Source organism: Ranitomeya imitator, chromosome 2 (assembly GCF_032444005.1).
Source record: "Ranitomeya imitator isolate aRanImi1 chromosome 2, aRanImi1.pri, whole genome shotgun sequence".
Lineage (NCBI taxonomy): Eukaryota > Metazoa > Chordata > Amphibia > Anura > Dendrobatidae > Ranitomeya > Ranitomeya imitator.
The window spans coordinates 3,317,737-3,337,311 of record NC_091283.1 but is presented as its reverse complement, the minus strand read 5'-3'; the positions used below and the strand labels follow the sequence as shown (position 1 = coordinate 3,337,311).

Below are 19,575 nucleotides of genomic sequence, written 5' to 3'. Positions count from 1 at the left end.
ATGTGATCAATGGTGAAACGCAATGTAACCGCCAAGGATGGGTGGTCTCTTATCGTGGATGTGCCATGGGGGGATGTAAGTGGTTTAGAAATCTCATTAATGGGTACATCTGAAATTCTATTAACTGTGACACCACTGTAGAACCAGAGCCAAAGGCCCATTACCAGCCGTCATTATGGGGCAGGGACAGTAAACCCAAAGTCTCCCAAACATTGAATGTGAGAATCTGAGATCATGCGGGTGTCCCCTCTGCCCCATTGTGGTCAGTGACCTGCCGGTGGCGATTTGCAGATGGCTGAGCTATGGGGAAGCTTTCTGCAGCGGGAAGCCTCCTGATCTGGGACCGGTCTGATCTCTTAAATACATCCAACGTCTAGAAATATCAGACCCATTAAGGGGAAAAATAAAGCTAATTATTGGGGCTTTTTTCCTTTTTGGAAGAAGCTATAACGCATGATGGATGCTCCACGTGGGTTCAGTTTTCAGTAAATGATTTGGCACGTGTGTGTTTGGTTTGGCCCCATCAGAAGAGGAATGTGCTGATCGTGTGCAGGCTCCATCATGGTGGGTCCCACAAAAGCACAGAGCATTTCAGAAGAGGAATGATCTGAATGTGCAGGGGGCAGTGAGGGAAAGTAGACAGGTAAAAAATCACAGACTGAAAGTTGCATAGCGGAAAGTGCAAGGTGACAGTAGAAAGAGTATTTTAGCAGAGGATGTAGAAATCTTGTAGGTGGCAGTGACTTGTACTGATGTGGGGTCAGGTTATGTATCTGTGTAGACATATATGTACAAGGATGAAGGAGACACCTAAAGTATTCACAATATTATATACTAGATATACAGGTTATAAATAATTGTTTATGTATCCGTGTAGTAGTAGGAGGCAGTATGTGCACACGACGATATGAATGACAGCTGTTACTTTGCATAATCGTTTCTAGTAATTAATTTTATTTCTATATACTTGGTTACATTTTCATGGTTTTTTTTTATAGTTACAAGAAGATTTATTCCATTTATGAACAATCTAGAAAAATTCCAATGCTTTATGTGTAGAAACCATCAACCTGTAAAATAAAGAGACAAAAACTGCTAAAAATTCCCTGGATACATCTGTGTATAAGCCATCATGGGGGCAGCCAGAATCCGCTGCTGGAGCCCCTGCATTTATACCATGGACCCACTGGATTTCATACTGTACGTTGTTCTTTGGCAGAATTGTCGGAAACTCTATAGCTGTCCCTCTGACAACACTTACTGGTCTGCTGGCTTCATATTATTATCTGGGGCCTGGACCTCACACAAGTCCTTTTCTTCTGACAACATTAAAATGATTTCTCTATTTTACAAGCCCAAGTGTGTTCAGTGCTTCCAGAATTGATGGACCGGTAGTGTTGTCATAGGGATGCAGACAGAAGCTCTTTTTGTCAGTCTGTACCTGGAATAAGAAATCCTATTTTTATAGATTTATACCTTTTATTAAATACATTAGCGTGTCCTTAGTATAGATCTGGTGGTCCCTCCACGTTTCCCCGTAATAGGACCACATGGAGAAGAACATATAGGAAAGTGGTAATCCCTTAAGAGGAGCAAAAAACAATGCTGCCAGTAATATATATTAATTTTTTCTCAAAAAATGTAAGCGATAAAATGAGCGAAAAGTCTCTAAAAATCAGTAAAAAGCTGAATATTGTAAATGCAGAATTAGAAAATGGCGAGTATGAGAAGGCGCGGCCCGGCACCGCTGAGGTGGGCGCTCGCTTTGGTTGCCTACATTCGCTTGGTGGTCACTTTTAGGGTCCGCCAGTCGTTTTTTCTTCCATTCTCCCGCACTGAATAAAGGATCATTTAGGCACTTAATTAATTACGGTAATGGAGATGTTTCCAGAACCCGATTCCAAGAGCCAGGGATTCCACATGTCCCCCGAGAAACGTTGTGGCCAGTCTGGTGGATCCCCGGCCCCTACGATGGACACAGATCGTTCATTGGCTCATTGTACACAGATATGTCTGGTGCCTCTGTGTTCTTATATCGGGTACATCTGATGGACCTTCTAGGATACGGAGGGGGTCTCTGTGTTGGGGGGTCATCAATATATGCTGGGAGGTCCCATGTGCCACACAGAATGATCTGGAAGCTTCTGGGATACGGATGGGGTCTCTGTGTTGGGGGTCTTTAATATATGCTGGGAGGTCCTATGTGCCACACAGAATGATCTGGGAGCTTCTGGGATGCGGAGGAGGGTCTCTGTGATGGGGGTTATCAATATATGCCGGGAGGTCCTATGTGCCACACAGAATGATCTGGAAGCTTCTGGGATACGGATGGGGTCTCTGTGTTGGGGGTCTTTAATATATGCTGGGAGGTCCTATGTGCCACGCAGAATGATCTGTGAGCTTCTGGGATACGGATGGGGTCTCTGTGATGGGGGTTATCAATATATGCCGGGAGGTCCTATGTGCCACACAGAATGATCTGGAAGCTTCTGGGATACGGAGGGGGTCTCTGTGTTGGGGGTCATCAGTATATGCTGGGAGGTCCTATGTGCCACGCAGAATGATCTGGAAGCTTCTGGGATACGGATGGGGTCTCTGTGTTGGGGGTCTTTAATATATGCTGGGAGGTCCTATGTGCCACACAGAATGATCTGGGAGCTTCTGGGATGCGGAGGAGGGTCTCTGTGTTGGGGGGTCATCAATATATGCTGGGAGGTCCCATGTGCCACACAGAATGATCTGTGAGCTTCTGGGATATGGAGGGGGTCTTTGTGTTGGGGGTCATCAGTATATGCTGGGAGGTCCCATGTGCCACACAGAATGATCTGTGAGCTTCTGGGATATGGAGGGGGTCTTTGCGTTGGGGGTCATCAGTATATGCTGGGAGGTCCTAAGTGCCACACAGAATGATCCGTGAGCTTCTGGGATGCGGAGGAGGGTCTCTGTGTTGGGGGTCATCAATATATTCTGGGAGATCCTATATGCCACACCAAATGATCTGGGAGCTTCTGGGATATGGAGCGGGTCTTTGTGTTGGGGGTCATCAGTATATGCTGGGAGATCCTATATGCCACACAGAATGATCCGTGAGCTTCTGGGATGCGGAGGAGGGTCTCTGTGTTGGGGGTCATCAATATATTCTGGGAGATCCTATATGCCACACCAAATGATCTGGGAGCTTCTGGGATATGGAGCGGGTCTTTGTGTTGGGGGTCATCAGTATATGCTGGGAGATCCTATATGCCACACAGAATGATCCGTGAGCTTCTGGGATGCGGAGGAGGGTCTTTGTGTTGGGGGTCATCCATATATGCTTGGAGGTCCTATGTGCCACACAGAATGATCTGGGAGCTTCTGGGATGCGGAGGAGGGTCTCTGTGTTGGGGGTCATCAGTATATGCTTGGAGGTCCTATGTGCCACACAGAATGATCCCAACATGTTTTTTCATCACTTTTTCTGTGAATGATCTCTGACCCAAGGCGCTAATGATGAATCACTGAGAAGTCGCCATTAGTGGCATGGCAGGATTATACAATGGTGTGAGCAAGGTGGGAGGACTCCGGTGTACGAGGCTGGAGGACTCGGGGGTACGAGGTGGGAAGACTCTGGAGTACGAGGCGGGAGGACTCGGGGGTACGAGGTGGGAAGACTCTGGCGTACGAGATGGGATGACTCTGTGGTACGAGGCGGGAGGACTCTGGGGTACGAGGCCGGAGGACTCGGGGGTACGAGGCGAGAGGACTCTGGGGTACGAGGCGGGAGGACTCTGGGGTACGAGGCGGGAGGACTCTGGCGTAAGAGGCGGGGAGACTCTGGCGTAAGAGGAGGGGGGACTCTGGGGTAAGAGGTGGGGGGACTCTGGGGTACGAGGCGGGAGGACTCCAGTGTACGAGGCGGGAGGACTCCGGCGTAAGAGGCGGGGAGACTCTGGTGTAAGAGGAGGGGGGACTCTGGGGTAAGAGGAGGGGGGACTCTGGGGTACGAGGCGGGAGGACTCCAGTGTACGAGGCGGGAGGACTCCGGTGTACGAGGCGGGAGGACTCTGGCGTAAGAGGCGGGGGGACTCTGGCGTAAGAGGAGGGGGGACTCTGGGGTAAGAGGTGGGGGGACTCTGGGGTACGAGGCGGGAGGACTCCGGCGTAAGAGGCGGGGAGACTCTGGCGTAAGAGGAGGGGGGACTCTGGGGTAAGAGGAGGGGGGACTCTGGGGTAAGAGGTGGGGGGACTCCGGTGTACGAGGCGGGAGGACTCCGGTGTACGAGGCGGGAGGACTCTGGCGTAAGAGGCGGGGGGACTCTGGCGTAAGAGGTGGGGGGACTCTGGCGTAAGAGGCGGGGGGACTCTGGCGTAAGAGGCGGGGGGACTCTGGCGTAAGAGGCGGGGGGACTCTGGCGTAAGAGGCGGGGGGACTCTGGCGTAAGAGGCGGGGGGACTCTGGCGTAAGAGGCGGGGGGACTCTGGCGTAAGAGGTGGGGGGACTCTGGCGTACGAGGCGGGAAGACTGGCGTAAGAGGCGGGGGGACTCTGGCGTAAGAGGTAAGGAGACTCTGGTGTAAGAGGTGAGGTTACTCTGGCGTACGAGGCGGGGGACTCGGGGGTACGAGGTGGGAGCACTGGCATAAGAGGTGAGGGGACTCTGGCGTAAGAGGTGAGGTTACTCTGGCGTATGAGGTGGGGGACTCGGGGTACGAGGCGGGAGGACTGGCGTAAGAGGTGAGGAGACCTTGGCGTAAGAGGCAGGAGGACTCGGGGGTACGAGGTGGGAGGACTGGCGTAAGAGGCAGGAGGACTCTGGTGTACGAGGTGGGGGGACTGGCGTAAGAGGTGAGGGGACTCTGGCGTAAGAGGCGGGGGGATCTCTTGCATAAGAAGCGGGAGGACATGAGGGGACTCACTTACGAGTTGAGGGGACTGCAGGGTACGAGGCGTGGGGACTCTGGCGTAAGAGCCGGGTGGACTCCAGGGTATGAGGCGGGGGGACTTGGAGCTTCGAGGTGGATCGCTCCCCGCTTCGCCGTGGTCCCCGGAGCCTGGTCATAGTCACAAGTCTTCACTATACATAATAAATCTATAACGCTTTGTCTACAATATCTGCACTTCCTTCATGGCACAATAAGATGACAATAAAGTAACAATTCATCAGTAACACTGGTAACAAAAAGTTTTAGATTTTTGAAAGGACAAAATGCATCTGTCTGTCGGCGGCTCCTCCGATGTCGTGGTTTTATTGTTTCCTCTTCTTCTTCCCAGGCTGAGTTCTTTGCACGCTCAGCGATGTTCTTTTCTAATGGTGGAGGGAGCCGTGCCAGAATGTGTGGTGCGCCTGGAGGCTCCTGTCGCCACCACCCTCCCCTGGTGCTGGGAGACTCATGTCGCCACCACCCTCCCCTGGTGCCGGGAGCGCGACCTTTCCAACGCAGGGACCCGATTTTCTGAAAGACAAAATAAAGCCACAGTGTCAGGAGACCGGAGGAACAGGGATGTGTTTCTGAGAGTATCGGAGATGAATATGTAACGGAGGCAGAGCGCGAGCGCGGCGGGTTCAGGAGTTCTACAATCAGCAGTAAATGTGATCAGACAATCGGGTGATAGAAGCGACGACAGAATGTGCGAACACCGTCCCCTGCCAATCGCTGAATACTAAACAAAGGCGACGTCCTCGTGTTCTGGAGGAATCTTGGATCTTTACCTCTTAAAGTGTGAACACAGAAGATGGCGAGAATACCGAGGAAGCGAGAAACTACAGGACTCGATAATGCCACAGGGCGGGAGGCTTCAGCCCTCACCTTTATTATGGGGGTCTCCCAGGAGGCCTCGATTCCATCCTCCATGGTGACAAACCTCATGGCCACCCACTGCCCGGATTCTACTGCCCCATCTCAGGAAAACATGATGTAAGGGCAGAGACCCTGATTCCAGTGGTGTGACTTACTGGGCTGCTGGCTGTCATTTATTAAATCACTTTTGTGCTGCAGACATAGCAGAGCTCTGAATGCTGAGCCCTGTATAACCCCACCCACACCACACTGTGCATAGGCAGAAAGCGACCAATTAGCAGTGTGAGCGGGGTTGGACTACGAGGCAGCAGATTTATTAGTCCTTTAGTGAAAATCTCCTGATAATAAAACTACAGCAAGCAGACCAGTAAGGCTACTTTCACACTAGTCCGTCGGCACGGGCCGTCGCAAACCGTCGGCCCGACGGACAGTGTGTTAATGAAACACAACGTGGGCAGCGGATGCAGTTTTACAACGCATCCGCTGCCCATTGTGAGTTCCAGGGAGGAGGGGGCGGAGTTTTGGCCGCGAATGTGCGGTCGAAAAAGGTGGACCCGACGCACAAAAAAAGTTACATTGAATGTTTTTTTTTTGTGCCGAGGGTCCGCCAAAACACGACGCATCCGTCGCACGTGTGGCCATACATCGCAATGCGTCGCTAATGCAAGTCTGGAGAAAAGACGCATCCTGCGGGCACATTTGCAGGATGCGTTTTTCTCCAAAACGACACATTGCGACGTACAGCAAACAACACTAGTGTGAAAGTAGCCTTAGTAGCACACATCTGGAATTGGGGTCTCTGCCCCGACATCAAGGCAATATACAATTGACCATCAATTGATGGATGAGGCCGCGGCTGCTTCCATTACTAGGCCGATTATTAGGAAACACACACTGACCGTATGGTATATTCACCTCCAGTTCCAACACATGGAATATATATATACACTAGATGGTATTCCAATTCTAACGCATCAGGTATTCTAGAATATGTATGTAGTTTATTTATGAAGATTTTAGAATAATACATTGAATACACAGGATTCGGCCGGCCGGGCGCGACCAATTAGCAAAGCGTGGTTCAAATCCCGCGCCAATTTGCGGCTGGACTGCACCTGTTGCTGATTGTTCGTGGCCGGCCACGTAATATATAGCACAGCCACGTAGTACATAGCACAGCCACATAAAATATAGCACAGCCCACGGAGTGTATAACAGCCCGCATAGCATATAACACAGCCACGTAGTTTATAACAGCCCATGTAGCATATAACAGAGCTCACGTAGTATATAACAACCCACACACGCAGTATATAACACAGACCACATAGTGTATAACACAGCCCACGTAGTGTCCAACACAGCCCATGTAGTATATTGCACAGCCCACGTAGTATATAACACAGCCACGCAGTACATTGCACAGCCCACATAGTACGAGTAGTATTATTATAGTATATAATACTAGTATTATACTCGTATAATGCACAGCCCACAGAGTATATAGCACTGCCACGCAGTATATAGCACAGCCATGCAGTATATAGCACATACACATAGTATATTGCACAGCCCACATAGTATATAGCACAGCCACGCAGTATATTGCACAGCCGACGTAGTATATAGCAATGTGGGCATAATATCCCTGTTAAAAAAAAGAATTAAAATAAAAAATAGTTATATACTCACCTTGCGTTGGCCCCCGGATCCAGGCGAGGCGTTTACCGATGCTCCTCGCGACACTCTGGTTCCAAGAGTGCATTGCGGTCTCTTGAGATGATGATGTAGCGGTCTCGTGAGACCGGACGTCATCATCTCGTGAGTTCGCAATGCATGGAGCGGTCACCGGAGCATCGCAAGGAGCGGCCTGTTCCTGATCCAGGGGCCGACGGAGGGTGAGTATATAATGATTTTTATTTTTTATATTATTTTTAACATACGCAGCATCAATAGTAAAAAGTTGATCATACAGGGTTAATAGCAGCGTTAGCGGACTGCGTTACACAGCGGCATAACGTGGTGTAATGCAGCCATTAACCCTGTGTGAGCGCTGACTGGAGGGGAGTATGGAGCGGGCACTGACGGCTGTGGAGTAGGGAGGGACTAATTCTCGGCCGGACTGTGCTCGTCGCTGATTGGTAGCGGCCTAGCGGCCGCGACCAGTCAACGGTGTGGGATTTCCGGGACAGACAGACAGACGGTAGTGACCCTTAGACAATTATATAGTAGATATACGGTCACTACCAGCGCCGCAATAACTCAACAAAAACTGCTTAATGTCGCCACCAATCGCTTTACACTACTTGGGCAGCGTGGTGCTCAGTGGTTAGCACTGTATAGTGGCTCAGTGGTTAGCAATGTACGGTGGCTCAGTGGTTAGCACTGTATGATTGCTCAGTGGTTAGCATTGTATAGTCGCTCAGTGGTTAGCAATGTACGGTGGCTCAGTGGTTAGCACTGTATGATTGCTCAGTGGTTAGAAATGTACGGTGGCTCAGTGGTTAGCAATGTACGGTGTCTCAGTGGTTAGAAATGTACGGTGGCTCAGTGGTTAGCACTCTTTGGTCGCTCAGTGGTTAGCAATGTACGGTGGCTCAGTGGTTAGCACTGTATGATTGCTCAGTGGTTAGAAATGTACGGTGGCTCAGTGGTTAGCAATGTACGTTGTCTCAGTGGTTAGCACTGTACAGTGGCTAAGCGGTTAGCTTTGCAGCGCTGGGGTCCTGGATTCAAATCTCACAAAGGACAACATCTGCAAGGAGTTTGTATGATCTCCCCGTGTTTGCGTGGGTTTCCTCCGGGTTCTCCGGTTTCCTCCCACATTCCAAGACCGATAGGGAATTTAGATTGTGAGCCCCATCAGGGACAGTGATGATAATGTGTGCAAAACTGTAAAGCGCTGCAGAGTATGTTAGCGCTATATAAAAAGATTATTATTATTATTTACAGGCCAATTGGACGCCCGTTACAGGAAGCTTATGGCTTCAGGGGTGCGGTTTACAGAACAAGATGAACATTTTATATGTTTAGTCCAGAAAGATAGGCAGTGTTTATACAAATATACAAGATGATACAAAATGGGTGAAAACAATACAATATATACAAATAAAACTAATAAAAAGGTATAACTAGATAAAATGACTAAACATTGGTCACAGAAATGGCTCCGATTTATGGAGGGAAGAACTCGAGTGACGCGTGGATCAATCCTACACTGCGATGTATCTTCCTGGCATTGTTCGTAATTGGCATTGGCTTTTTATTAACACAAGTTACACCCACACACCTCCCCTCTGGTGACACCTAGCAGCGCTGGACTTCAGAGAACTAGAGAATGTGTCTTAGTCTGAAACAAATTCTGAGATTCCCAACTTTTACCATATCTACGACCCTGAAGGTCCCTGGCGGGAGACATTACCATCATCCATACTATTATGATTTTATCTGTCCGTAGATAAGAGACATGGCAGAGGTATTGTCATCTATCTGGCCGATATCCATTTAACAGACCACGGCCATCGCCCAGCGATGCAAAACCGTACTTTGTGTTTACTATCTCATCACGTTTCCAAAAATATGACTTTCCTATCATATCGACAAAGTTAATTAAACCTCAATTGATAATTTCTATGACAAAGCCAAAGGATTTTACTTTTTTTTTTTTTAGCTCTTATCTACCGGTGGTAAGTCTGGCCTTCTTCACATTCTTGTGCATTCAAGCTAGGACTTGCCTTACATCTGCTACCCATTAGGATTTTCCTTTATTACCGGTTTCCAATGGTGAGGGGTCAGCTGCATAGATTGTTTTAATTACTTTTTCTGTCCCTAGCTAGAATTATTTCCCTGTCTTTTTCATATACAGTATGTGCAATGTGAGGTCCTATTTCAAGAGGAGATTGAATTTTCAGCTCTTTCTCCTATCTGGAGATGTCTTATGGATTTTAATTTTTCTACTACAGATTCCCTTTGTACTAAATTACGAAAGGGACTCAGAATGACCATCATGAATGGTACATCATGTGGCACATGTAAGGGCACCGACTTGTCTGCCGATGTTCTGCACCACTGTGCAGGAGGAATGCTGCTATTCATAGATAGAACGCCGGCTGCAGTTCTGCCCTGCTTGGTACTGAGGTCCCCATGAGGTGAAAAGGCCTCGAATGCGGCTGGAGTTACCTATTAACATAGTAACATAGTTAGTAAGGCCGAAAAAAGACATTTGTCCATCCAGTTCAGCCTATATTCCATCATAATAAATACCCAGATCTACGTCCTTCTACAGAACCTAATAATTGTATGATACAATATTGTTCTGCTCCAGGAAGACATCCAGGCCTCTCTTGAACCCCTCGACTGAGTTCGCCATCACCACCTCCTCAGGCAAGCAATTCCAGATTCTCACTGCCCTAACAGTAAAGAATCCTCTTCTATGTTGGTGGAAAAACCTTCTCTCCTCCAGACGCAAAGAATGCCCCCTTGTGCCCGTCACCTTCCTTGGTATAAACAGATCCTCAGCGAGATATTTGTATTGTCCCCTTATATACTTATACATGGTTATTAGATCGCCCCTCAGTCGTCTTTTTTCTAGACTAAATAATCCTAATTTCGCTAATCTATCTGGGTATTGTAGTTCTCCCATCCCCTTTATTAATTTTGTTGCCCTCCTTTGTACTCTCTCTAGTTCCATTATATCCTTCCTGAGCACCGGTGCCCAAAACTGGACACAGTACTCCATGTGCGGTCTAACTAGGGATTTGTACAGAGGCAGTATAATGCTCTCATCATGTGTATCCAGACCTCTTTTAATGCACCCCATGATCCTGTTTGCCTTGGCAGCTGCTGCCTGGCACTGGCTGCTCCAGGTAAGTTTATCATTAACTAGGATCCCCAAGTCCTTCTCCCTGTCAGATTTACCCAGTGGTTTCCCGTTCAGTGTGTAATGGTGATATTGATTCCCTCTTCCCATGTGTATAACCTTACATTTATCATTGTTAAACCTCATCTGCCACCTTTCAGCCCAAGTTTCCAACTTATCCAGATCCATCTGTAGCAGAATACTATCTTCTCTTGTATTAACTGCTTTACACCTATTGCTTCATTAGATTGCAGAAATCCAGTTTGGAAATTCTTTGGTGATAATTTGAGCATTTGTCCAATGCATTGTCATGAGCCAAATGTTACTAGAGGCACCTGAACCCTGGAGCGCGGGAAGAGAGGGGACCAACTGACTTCACGACGTCTCCACATGTAGTAAAATACCAGGCCCCCGTCCGCTGACAGCAGTTACCTAAACCAGCCAAAATACCAGGCCCCCGTCCGCTGACAGCAGTTACCTAAACCAGCCAAAATACCAGGCCCCCGTCCGCTGACAGCAGTTACCTAAACCAGCCAAAATACCAGGCCCCCGTCCGCTGACAGCAGTTCTGGCTCCAAACAAACCTGTTCTCACCCACAAATTTTCACATATCGCACCACCACACAGAAACTTTCCTGTCATATTTACAGGCGCTGAGTTCAGGCTGATAAACGAGCGCGGTTGACAATATTGAAGTCATTCGAAGGTTGTTTCGTGGCCTCTTTAGGGTCTATGCACACGTTCAGTAATTGGCAGCGCTTTGGACACAGCACATGTCCACTGCCGGCTATTGAACGCAGATGAATCCGCACGTGATCACTGAACTGTGTGGATTCACCGCGTCCAATACATTGTACGAGTGAAATTTATCTTGCGGAGACTCGCATCTCCGTAAAATAAGTAGACATGCTGCGGTCTGGAGAGATGTGCCGCATGTCCGTCTCTGCGGGGAGCTGCAGGCGTCGGTGCACGCATAGTGGGCATGGGATTTCTTGAAATCTCATCCACTATACCGTAACATCTGGACGCTGCACAAGTACGCAGCGTCCAACCCACAGCATTTATTGACTGTGCATCTACCCTTACTCCGGCTGAGGAAGAATGATTGGTACAGATGATAGTCCTCGATACAGTATAATGCAGGTCCCATATAATAGTACAATGCACTGGCCATGGTCCTTGATAGTGTATAATGCAGTCCCCTCAGAGTATACTGCAGCCCCCTGAGAGTATACTGGAGCCTACTTCGGGGTATAATGCAGCCCCCATAGAGTATAATGCAGTCTCCTCTCAGAGTATAATGCAGCCCCCTCAGCATATAATGCAGCCCCCTTAGAATATAATGCAGCCACCCACACACAGCATAATGCAGCCCCCACACACAGTATAATGCAGCCCCTTCAGAGTATAATGTAGCGTTCTCAGAGTATAATGCAGCCCCCCTCATAGAGCATAATGCAGCCCCTCTCAGAGTAAAATGCAGCCCCTCTCAGAGTATAATGCAGCCCCTTCAGGGTATAATGAAGCCCCCTCAGAGCATAATGCAGCCCCCAGACAGTATAATGCAGCCCCTCAGAGTATAATGCAGCCCCCTGAGTATAATGCAGCTCCACACACACAGTATAATGCAGCCCCCCCACACACAGTATAGTGCAGTACCCATACACACAGTATAGTGCAGCACCCCAACATACATCGTATAGTGCACACTCCCATACACAGTCTAATGCAGCCCCCCACACACAGTATAGTGCAGCCCCCCATACACAGTATCATGCAGCAGACACACACACACAAACAATACTAACCTCTCCTCCTTGTCCCTTGCTGCTCTGTCTTCTGCAGAGCATCTCAGGTATTATTTGAGTATCTGGGCATGCTCGGATATCATGTTATTAGGGAATGCTTGGGTGTTATCCGAGTATCTGGGCGTGCTTGGATATTGTGTTATTGGAGCACGCTCGGGTGTTATCCGAGTATCTGGGCGTGCTCGGATTTTTTGCTATTGAGGCACGCTGGGGTGTTATTTGAGTATCTGGGTGTGCTCGGATATTGTGTTATTGGGGCACGCTCGGGTGTTATCCGAGTATCTGGGCGTGCTTGGATATTGTGTTATTGGAGCACGCTCGGGTGTTATCTGAGTATCTGGGCATGCTCGGATATCCTGTTATTGGGGCACGCTTGGGTGTTATCCGAGTATCTGGGCGTGCTTGGATATTGTGTTATTGGAGCACGCTCGGGTGTTATCTGAGTATCTGGGCATGTTCGGATATCATGTTATTGGGGAACGCTTGGGTGTTATCCAAGTATCTGGACGTGCTTGGATATTGTGTTATTGGAGCACGCTCGGGTGTTATCCGAGTATCTGGGCGTGCTTGGATATTGTGTTATTGGAGCACGCTCGGGTGTTATCCGAGTATCTGGGCGTGCTCGGATATCGTGTTATTTGGGCACGCTCGGGTGTTATCCGAGTATCTGGGCATGCTCGGATATCGTGTTGTTGGGGCATGCTCGAGTGTTATCCGAGTATCTGGGCGTGCTCGGATATCGTGTTATTGGGGCACGCTCGGGTGTTATCCGAGTATCTGGGCGTGCTCGGATATCGTGTTATTGGGGCACGCTCGGGTGTTATCCGAGTATCTGGGCATGCTCGGATATCGTGTTATTGGGGCATGCTCGAGTGTTATCCGAGTATCTGGGCGTGCTCGGATATCGTGTTATTGGGGCACGCTCGGGTGTTATCCGAGTATCTGGGCGTGCTCGGATATCGTGTTATTGGGGCACGCTCGGGTGTTATCTGAGTATCTGGGCGTGTTCGGATATTGTGTTATTGGGGCACGCTTGGGTGTTATCTGAGTATCTGGGCGTGCTCGGATACATGGACTAGATCTCCATACACACGCTGGATCACCATGTACTCTATACATGGACTAGATCTCCATACACACGCTGGATCACCATATACTCTATACATGGACTAGATCTCCATACACACGCTGGATCACCATATACTCTATACATGGACTAGATCTCCATACACACGCTGGATCACCATGTACTCTATACATGGACTAGATCTCCATACACACACTGGATCACCATGTACTCTATACATGGACTAGATCTCCATACACACGCTGGATCACCATGTACTCTATACATGTACTAGATCTCAGTACACACGCTGGATCACCATGTACTCTATACATGGACTAGATCTCCATACACACGCTGGATCACCATGTACTCTATACATGGACTAGATCTCCATGCACACGCTGGATCACCATGTACTCTATACATGGACTAGATCTCCATACACACGCTGGATCACCATGTACTCTATACATGGACTAGATCTCAGTACACACGCTGGATCACCATGTACTCTATACATGGACTAGATCTCCATGCACACGCTGGATCACCATGTACTCTATACATGGACTAGATCTCCATACACACGCTGGATCACCATGTACTCTATACATGGACTAGATCTCAGTACACACGCTGGATCACCATGTACTCTATACATGGACTAGATCTCCATGCACACGCTGGATCACCATGTACTCTATACATGGACTAGATCTCCATACACACGCTGGATCACCATGTACTCTATACATGGACTAGATCTCCATACACACGCTGGATCACCATGTACTCTATACATGGACTAGATCTCAGTACACACGCTGGATCACCATGTACTCTATACATGGACTAGATCTCCATGCACACGCTGGATCACCATGTACTCTATACATGGACTAGATCTCCATACACACGCTGGATCACCATGTACTCTATACATGGACTAGATCTCAGTACACACGCTGGATCACCATGTACTCTATACATGGACTAGATCTCAGTACACACGCTGGATCACCATGTACTCTATACATGGACTAGATCTCAGTACACACGCTGGATCACCATGTACTCTATACATGGACTAGATCTCAGTACACACGCTGGATCACCATGTACTCTATACATGGACTAGATCTCCATACACGCTGGATCACCATGTACTCTATACATGGACTACTTCTCCATACACACGCTGGATCACCATGTACTCTATACATGGACTAGATCTCCATACACGCTGGATCACCATGTACTCTATACAGTGACTAGATCTCAGTACACACACTGGATCACCATGTACTCTATACATGGACTAGATCTCCATACACGCTGGATCACCATGTACTCTATACATTGACTACTTCTCCATACACAGGGTATCTCCTTAGGAGCGGAGGCTGATTGTGAATCCTGTGAACGTGTTGGCTGTTTACGGCTTGTGGCCACCTGTAAGCTCTTTGGCTGATGAAACCTTGTCTGGATGTTCCATCAGGGCCCAATAGACACAATCTTCCGTGATACGTGGTCCCCGGGGACACCGCTGACTTCCAGCATCTACACACAGTTTTCTATGCAGCTCATGGTGATTAACTGCTTTGTACTTGGAGCAAGGATTTCAAGCAATAACCTGAGGCTTTGAGAAACTTTTCCTGGGACAGAAGGAGTTAAAAACGAGTTGTGCCATAAATAATGGAGGAGGATATGGGTCTGGTGACAGGAGGTGGAAACTATGAGATCTGAAGAAAACAGGTGCATAATTCCGAGAATAAATGCCACACTGCCACCTAGCATCCTGTGACTTTACTGCCACTTAGCATCTCACGGTTCCCTCTCCTGCTGTGAGGCGGCTGCTCTCATCTATTGGATCCCAATGGCGTTTTGCGGCCCCCACTGTTTCGTGGCCCCGGCTGACATCTCGTATCTCCCAATGGTGTCTTATGGCTCCCACTGCCACTTATCTCATTGTGGCTCCTTCTACCGCCTTGCTGCTCCCACTGGAGTGTGGCTGACTTGGTCATCTTGTGGCTCCCTCTAGTGTGTTGTGGTTCCCACTGCCATTTATCACCTTGCTGCTCCCACTGACCTCTTTTGGCTCCTACTAGAATGTTGTGGCTGATTCTGTCATCTTGTGGCTACCACTGGAGTTTCATGGCTCCCTCTGCCACCTCGTGGCTCCCACTGACAACTTGTGGCTCCCAGTGGAGTGTTGTTGGTCCCAGTGGAGTGTCATGGCTCCCAGTGGAGTGTTGTGGCTCCCACTGACATTGTGTGGCTCCAACCAACATCTTGTAGCCTCTACCGGAGTGGTATGATTCCCACTGAAGTCTTGTGGCTCTCTCGGCCACATCGTGGCTCCCACTGAAGTCTTGTGGCTCCCTCTTCCACGTTGTGTCTACTTCTGCCGGCTTGTGATTCCCACTGAGTATTGTGGCTCCCTCGGCCACCTCGTGGCTCCCACTGAAGTCTTGTGGCTCCCTCTGTCACGTTGTGTCTACTTCTGCCGCCTTGTGACTCCCACTGCCAACTGGCAGCTCCAGGCTCAGTACAGGCAGCCACAATTTGAGCCATGAGGCAGTCTGTTAGTGCTAGTGGAAGGCACAGAGTAAATATAGATGTTATTATTGGTGCGTTCGCAGCCCGGGGTCCAACGTGCAGGAGGAACCTGCTGCTAGCAAATGGCGGCACAATATGGCGGTATAAGCGAACTCTGTTACTTCATGGAGTCGCACAGAAAGAAGACGCTGTGCCCTGTTAAAGTCACAGGGGAACACAGGTAACTGCTGAGCTGATGGCAGTCAGTGGTCACGCACTCAAAGAAGCACACAAAACACTCCTCTCCGGTGGAACCGGAATTCTAGAGGCTATGAGCCAGCCCTGAATACATTCATGCAAAAACTCCTCACCAGAGGTGTCGGTATTTTTGGGGCTTATTTCAGCCAAACCATGTCCACATACAGCTGTGACCACAATAGCAAAGCTCATACACATGTTAATACTAGCGCATGGCCGTGCGGCCATGCAAACTTTTTATAGCTGCAGCTACTTCAGGACCTTCCTAGAGGACCAATGGGAGCTGCTGCAGTACCTGAGCAACTTCAGATCCTTCCTAGAGGACCAATGGGAGCTGCTGCAGTACCTGAGCAACTTCAGGACCTTCCTAGAGGACAAATGGGAGCTGCTGCAGTACCTTAGCAACTTCAGGACCTTCCTAGAGGACCAATGGGAGCTGCTGCAGTACCTGAGCAACTTCAGATCCTTCCTAGAGGACCAATGGGAGCTGCTGCAGTACCTGAGCAACTTCAGGACCTTCCTAGAGGACAAATGGGAGCTGCTGCAGTACCTGAGCAACTTCAGGATCTTCCTAGAGGACCAATGGAAGCTGCTGCAGTACCTGAGCAACTTCAGGACCTTCCTAGAGGGCAAATGGGAGCTGCTGCAGTACCTGAGCAACTTCAGGATCTTCCTAGAGGACCAATGGAAGCTGCTGCAGTACCTGAGCAACTTCAGGATCTTCCTAGAGGACCAATGGGAGCTGCTGCAGTACCTGAGCAACTTCAGGACCTTCCTAGAGGACAAATGGGAGCTGCTGCAGTACCTGAGCAACTTCAGAACCTTCCTAGAGGACCAATGGGAGCTGCTGCAGTACCTGAGCAACTTCAGGACCTTCCTAGAGGACAAATGGGAGCTGCTGCAGTACGTGAGCAACTTCAGGATCTTCCTAGAGGACCAATGGAAGCTGCTGCAGTACGTGAGCAACTTCAGGATCTTCCTAGAGGACAAATGGGAGCTGCTGCAGTACCTGAGCAACTTCAGGACCTTCCTAGAGGACAAATGGGAGCTGCTGCAGTACCTGAGCAACTTCAGGATCTTCCTAGAGGACCAATGGAAGCTGCTGCAGTACCTGAGCAACTTCAGGACCTTCCTAGAGGGCAAATGGGAGCTGCTGCAGTACCTGAGCAACTTCAGGATCTTCCTAGAGGACCAATGGAAGCTGCTGCAGTACCTGAGCAACTTCAGGATCTTCCTAGAGGACAAATGGGAGCTGCTGCAGTACCTGAGCAACTTCAGGACCTTCCTAGAGGACAAATGGGAGCTGCTGCAGTACGTGAGCAACTTCAGGATCTTCCTAGAGGGCAAATGGGAGCTGCTGCAGTACCTGAGCAACTTCAGGATCTTCCTAGAGGACCAATGGAAGCTGCTGCAGTACCTGAGCAACTTCAGGATCTTCCTAGAGGACCAATGGGAGCTGCTGCAGTACCTGAGCAACTTCAGGACCTTCCTAGAGGACAAATGGGAGCTGCTGCAGTACCTGAGCAACTTCAGAACCTTCCTAGAGGACCAATGGGAGCTGCTGCAGTACCTGAGCAACTTCAGGACCTTCCTAGAGGACAAATGGGAGCTGCTGCAGTACGTGAGCAACTTCAGGATCTTCCTAGAGGACCAATGGAAGCTGCTGCAGTACGTGAGCAACTTCAGGATCTTCCTAGAGGACAAATGGGAGCTGCTGCAGTACCTGAGCAACTTCAGGACCTTCCTAGAGGACAAATGGGAGCTGCTGCAGTACCTGAGCAACTTCAGGATCTTCCTAGAGGACCAATGGAAGCTGCTGCAGTACCTGAGCAACTTCAGGACCTTCCTAGAGGGCAAATGGGAGCTGCTGCAGTACCTGAGCAACTTCAGGATCTTCCTAGAGGACCAATGGAAGCTGCTGCAGTACCTGAGCAACTTCAGGATCTTCCTAGAGGACAAATGGGAGCTGCTGCAGTACCTGAGCAACTTCAGGACCTTCCTAGAGGACAAATGGGAGCTGCTGCAGTACGTGAGCAACTTCAGGATCTTCCTAGAGGACCAATGGAAGCTGCTGCAGTACCTGAGCAACTTCAGAACCTTCCTAGAGGACCAATGGAAGCTGCTGCAGTACCTGAGCAACTTCAGGACCTACCTAGAGGACAAATGGGAGCTGCTGCAGTACCTGAGCAACTTCAGGACCTTCCTAGAGGACAAATGGGAGCTGCTGCAGTACCTGAGCAACTTCAGAACCTTCCTAGAGGACAAATGGGAGCTGCTGCAGTACCTGAGCAACTTCAGGACCTTCCTAGAGGACCAATGGAAGCTGCTGCAGTACCTGAGCAACTTCAGAACCTTCCTAGAGGACCAATGGGAGCTGCTGCAGTACCTGAGCAACTTCAGGATCTTCCTAGAGGACCAATGGAAGCTGCTGCAGTACCTGAGCAACTTCAGGACCCTCCTAGAGGACAAATGGGAGCTGCTGCAGTACCTGAGCAACTTCAGGACCTTCCTAGAGGACAAATGGGAGCTGCTGCAGTACCTGAGCAACTTCAGGACCTTCCTTGAGGACCAATGGGAGCTGCTGCAGTACCTGAGCAACTTCAGGACCTTCCTAGAGGACAAATGGGAGCTGCTGCAGTACCTGAGCAACTTCAGGACCTTCCTAGAGGACCAATGGGAGTTGCTGCAGTACCTGAGCATGTGACCCCTGACCTCCAATGAGAGGCCTTACCTTGGGCATGCTCAGAAGGGGAAAAGCAGGACTTAGTCCCAGAGACATCTGCTCGCCGCTGACCAGCACTGGCTACAATGGCTGAGCCTGGGAAAGCAGCAGAAACCATCCGCACAGTATCAGGCTGAGCCAGACGCTGGGGCCGATGTTTCCACTGCGGCTGGAGAGGAATGGGAGACCGCAGCGGAGATAGTGCGAGATTCCTCCTGTGCAGAGACGGGAACTCGACACCTAACATTGTCACAGATAATCCTGCTGGGCCACGTCTTACTGGGGACCATATTAATAATCTGCCACAATGGATTTATTTAAAGGGACTGAGGATTCTGTGGCGTAAGTGTGGCCACCAGCGGTCAGGACAGCCCCATCAGACTGTAGGCAGATCCTGAAGAGGTTTTACGAACTGTTAGCAACTTTGTCACAATAGACAATTCTCAGTCCCGCGATCACAACATATCAGTAAATAATTGATGACTTTGGTGGCGTGTGAACCTTCCAGTCCTGAGTTAGCCAGCATATATAACGTTTATCCCATT

At 49.3% G+C, this 19,575-nt stretch overlaps 1 protein-coding gene across 3 annotated transcripts in view; it reads right to left on the bottom strand.

The window, feature by feature from the left end:
* Positions 1-934: 934 nt before the first annotated feature.
* The window catches only part of DIAPH2 (diaphanous related formin 2), a 1,874,941-nt gene continuing 1,856,300 nt past the window's right edge, over positions 935-19,575 (bottom strand). For all 3 annotated transcript variants that reach the window (XM_069746079.1, XM_069746080.1, XM_069746081.1), the window contains one exon: positions 935-5,432. In XM_069746079.1, the coding sequence (XP_069602180.1) occupies positions 5,368-5,432 (65 nt within the window). In that variant the 3' untranslated portion in view covers positions 935-5,367. The remainder of the gene's footprint in view (positions 5,433-19,575) is intronic.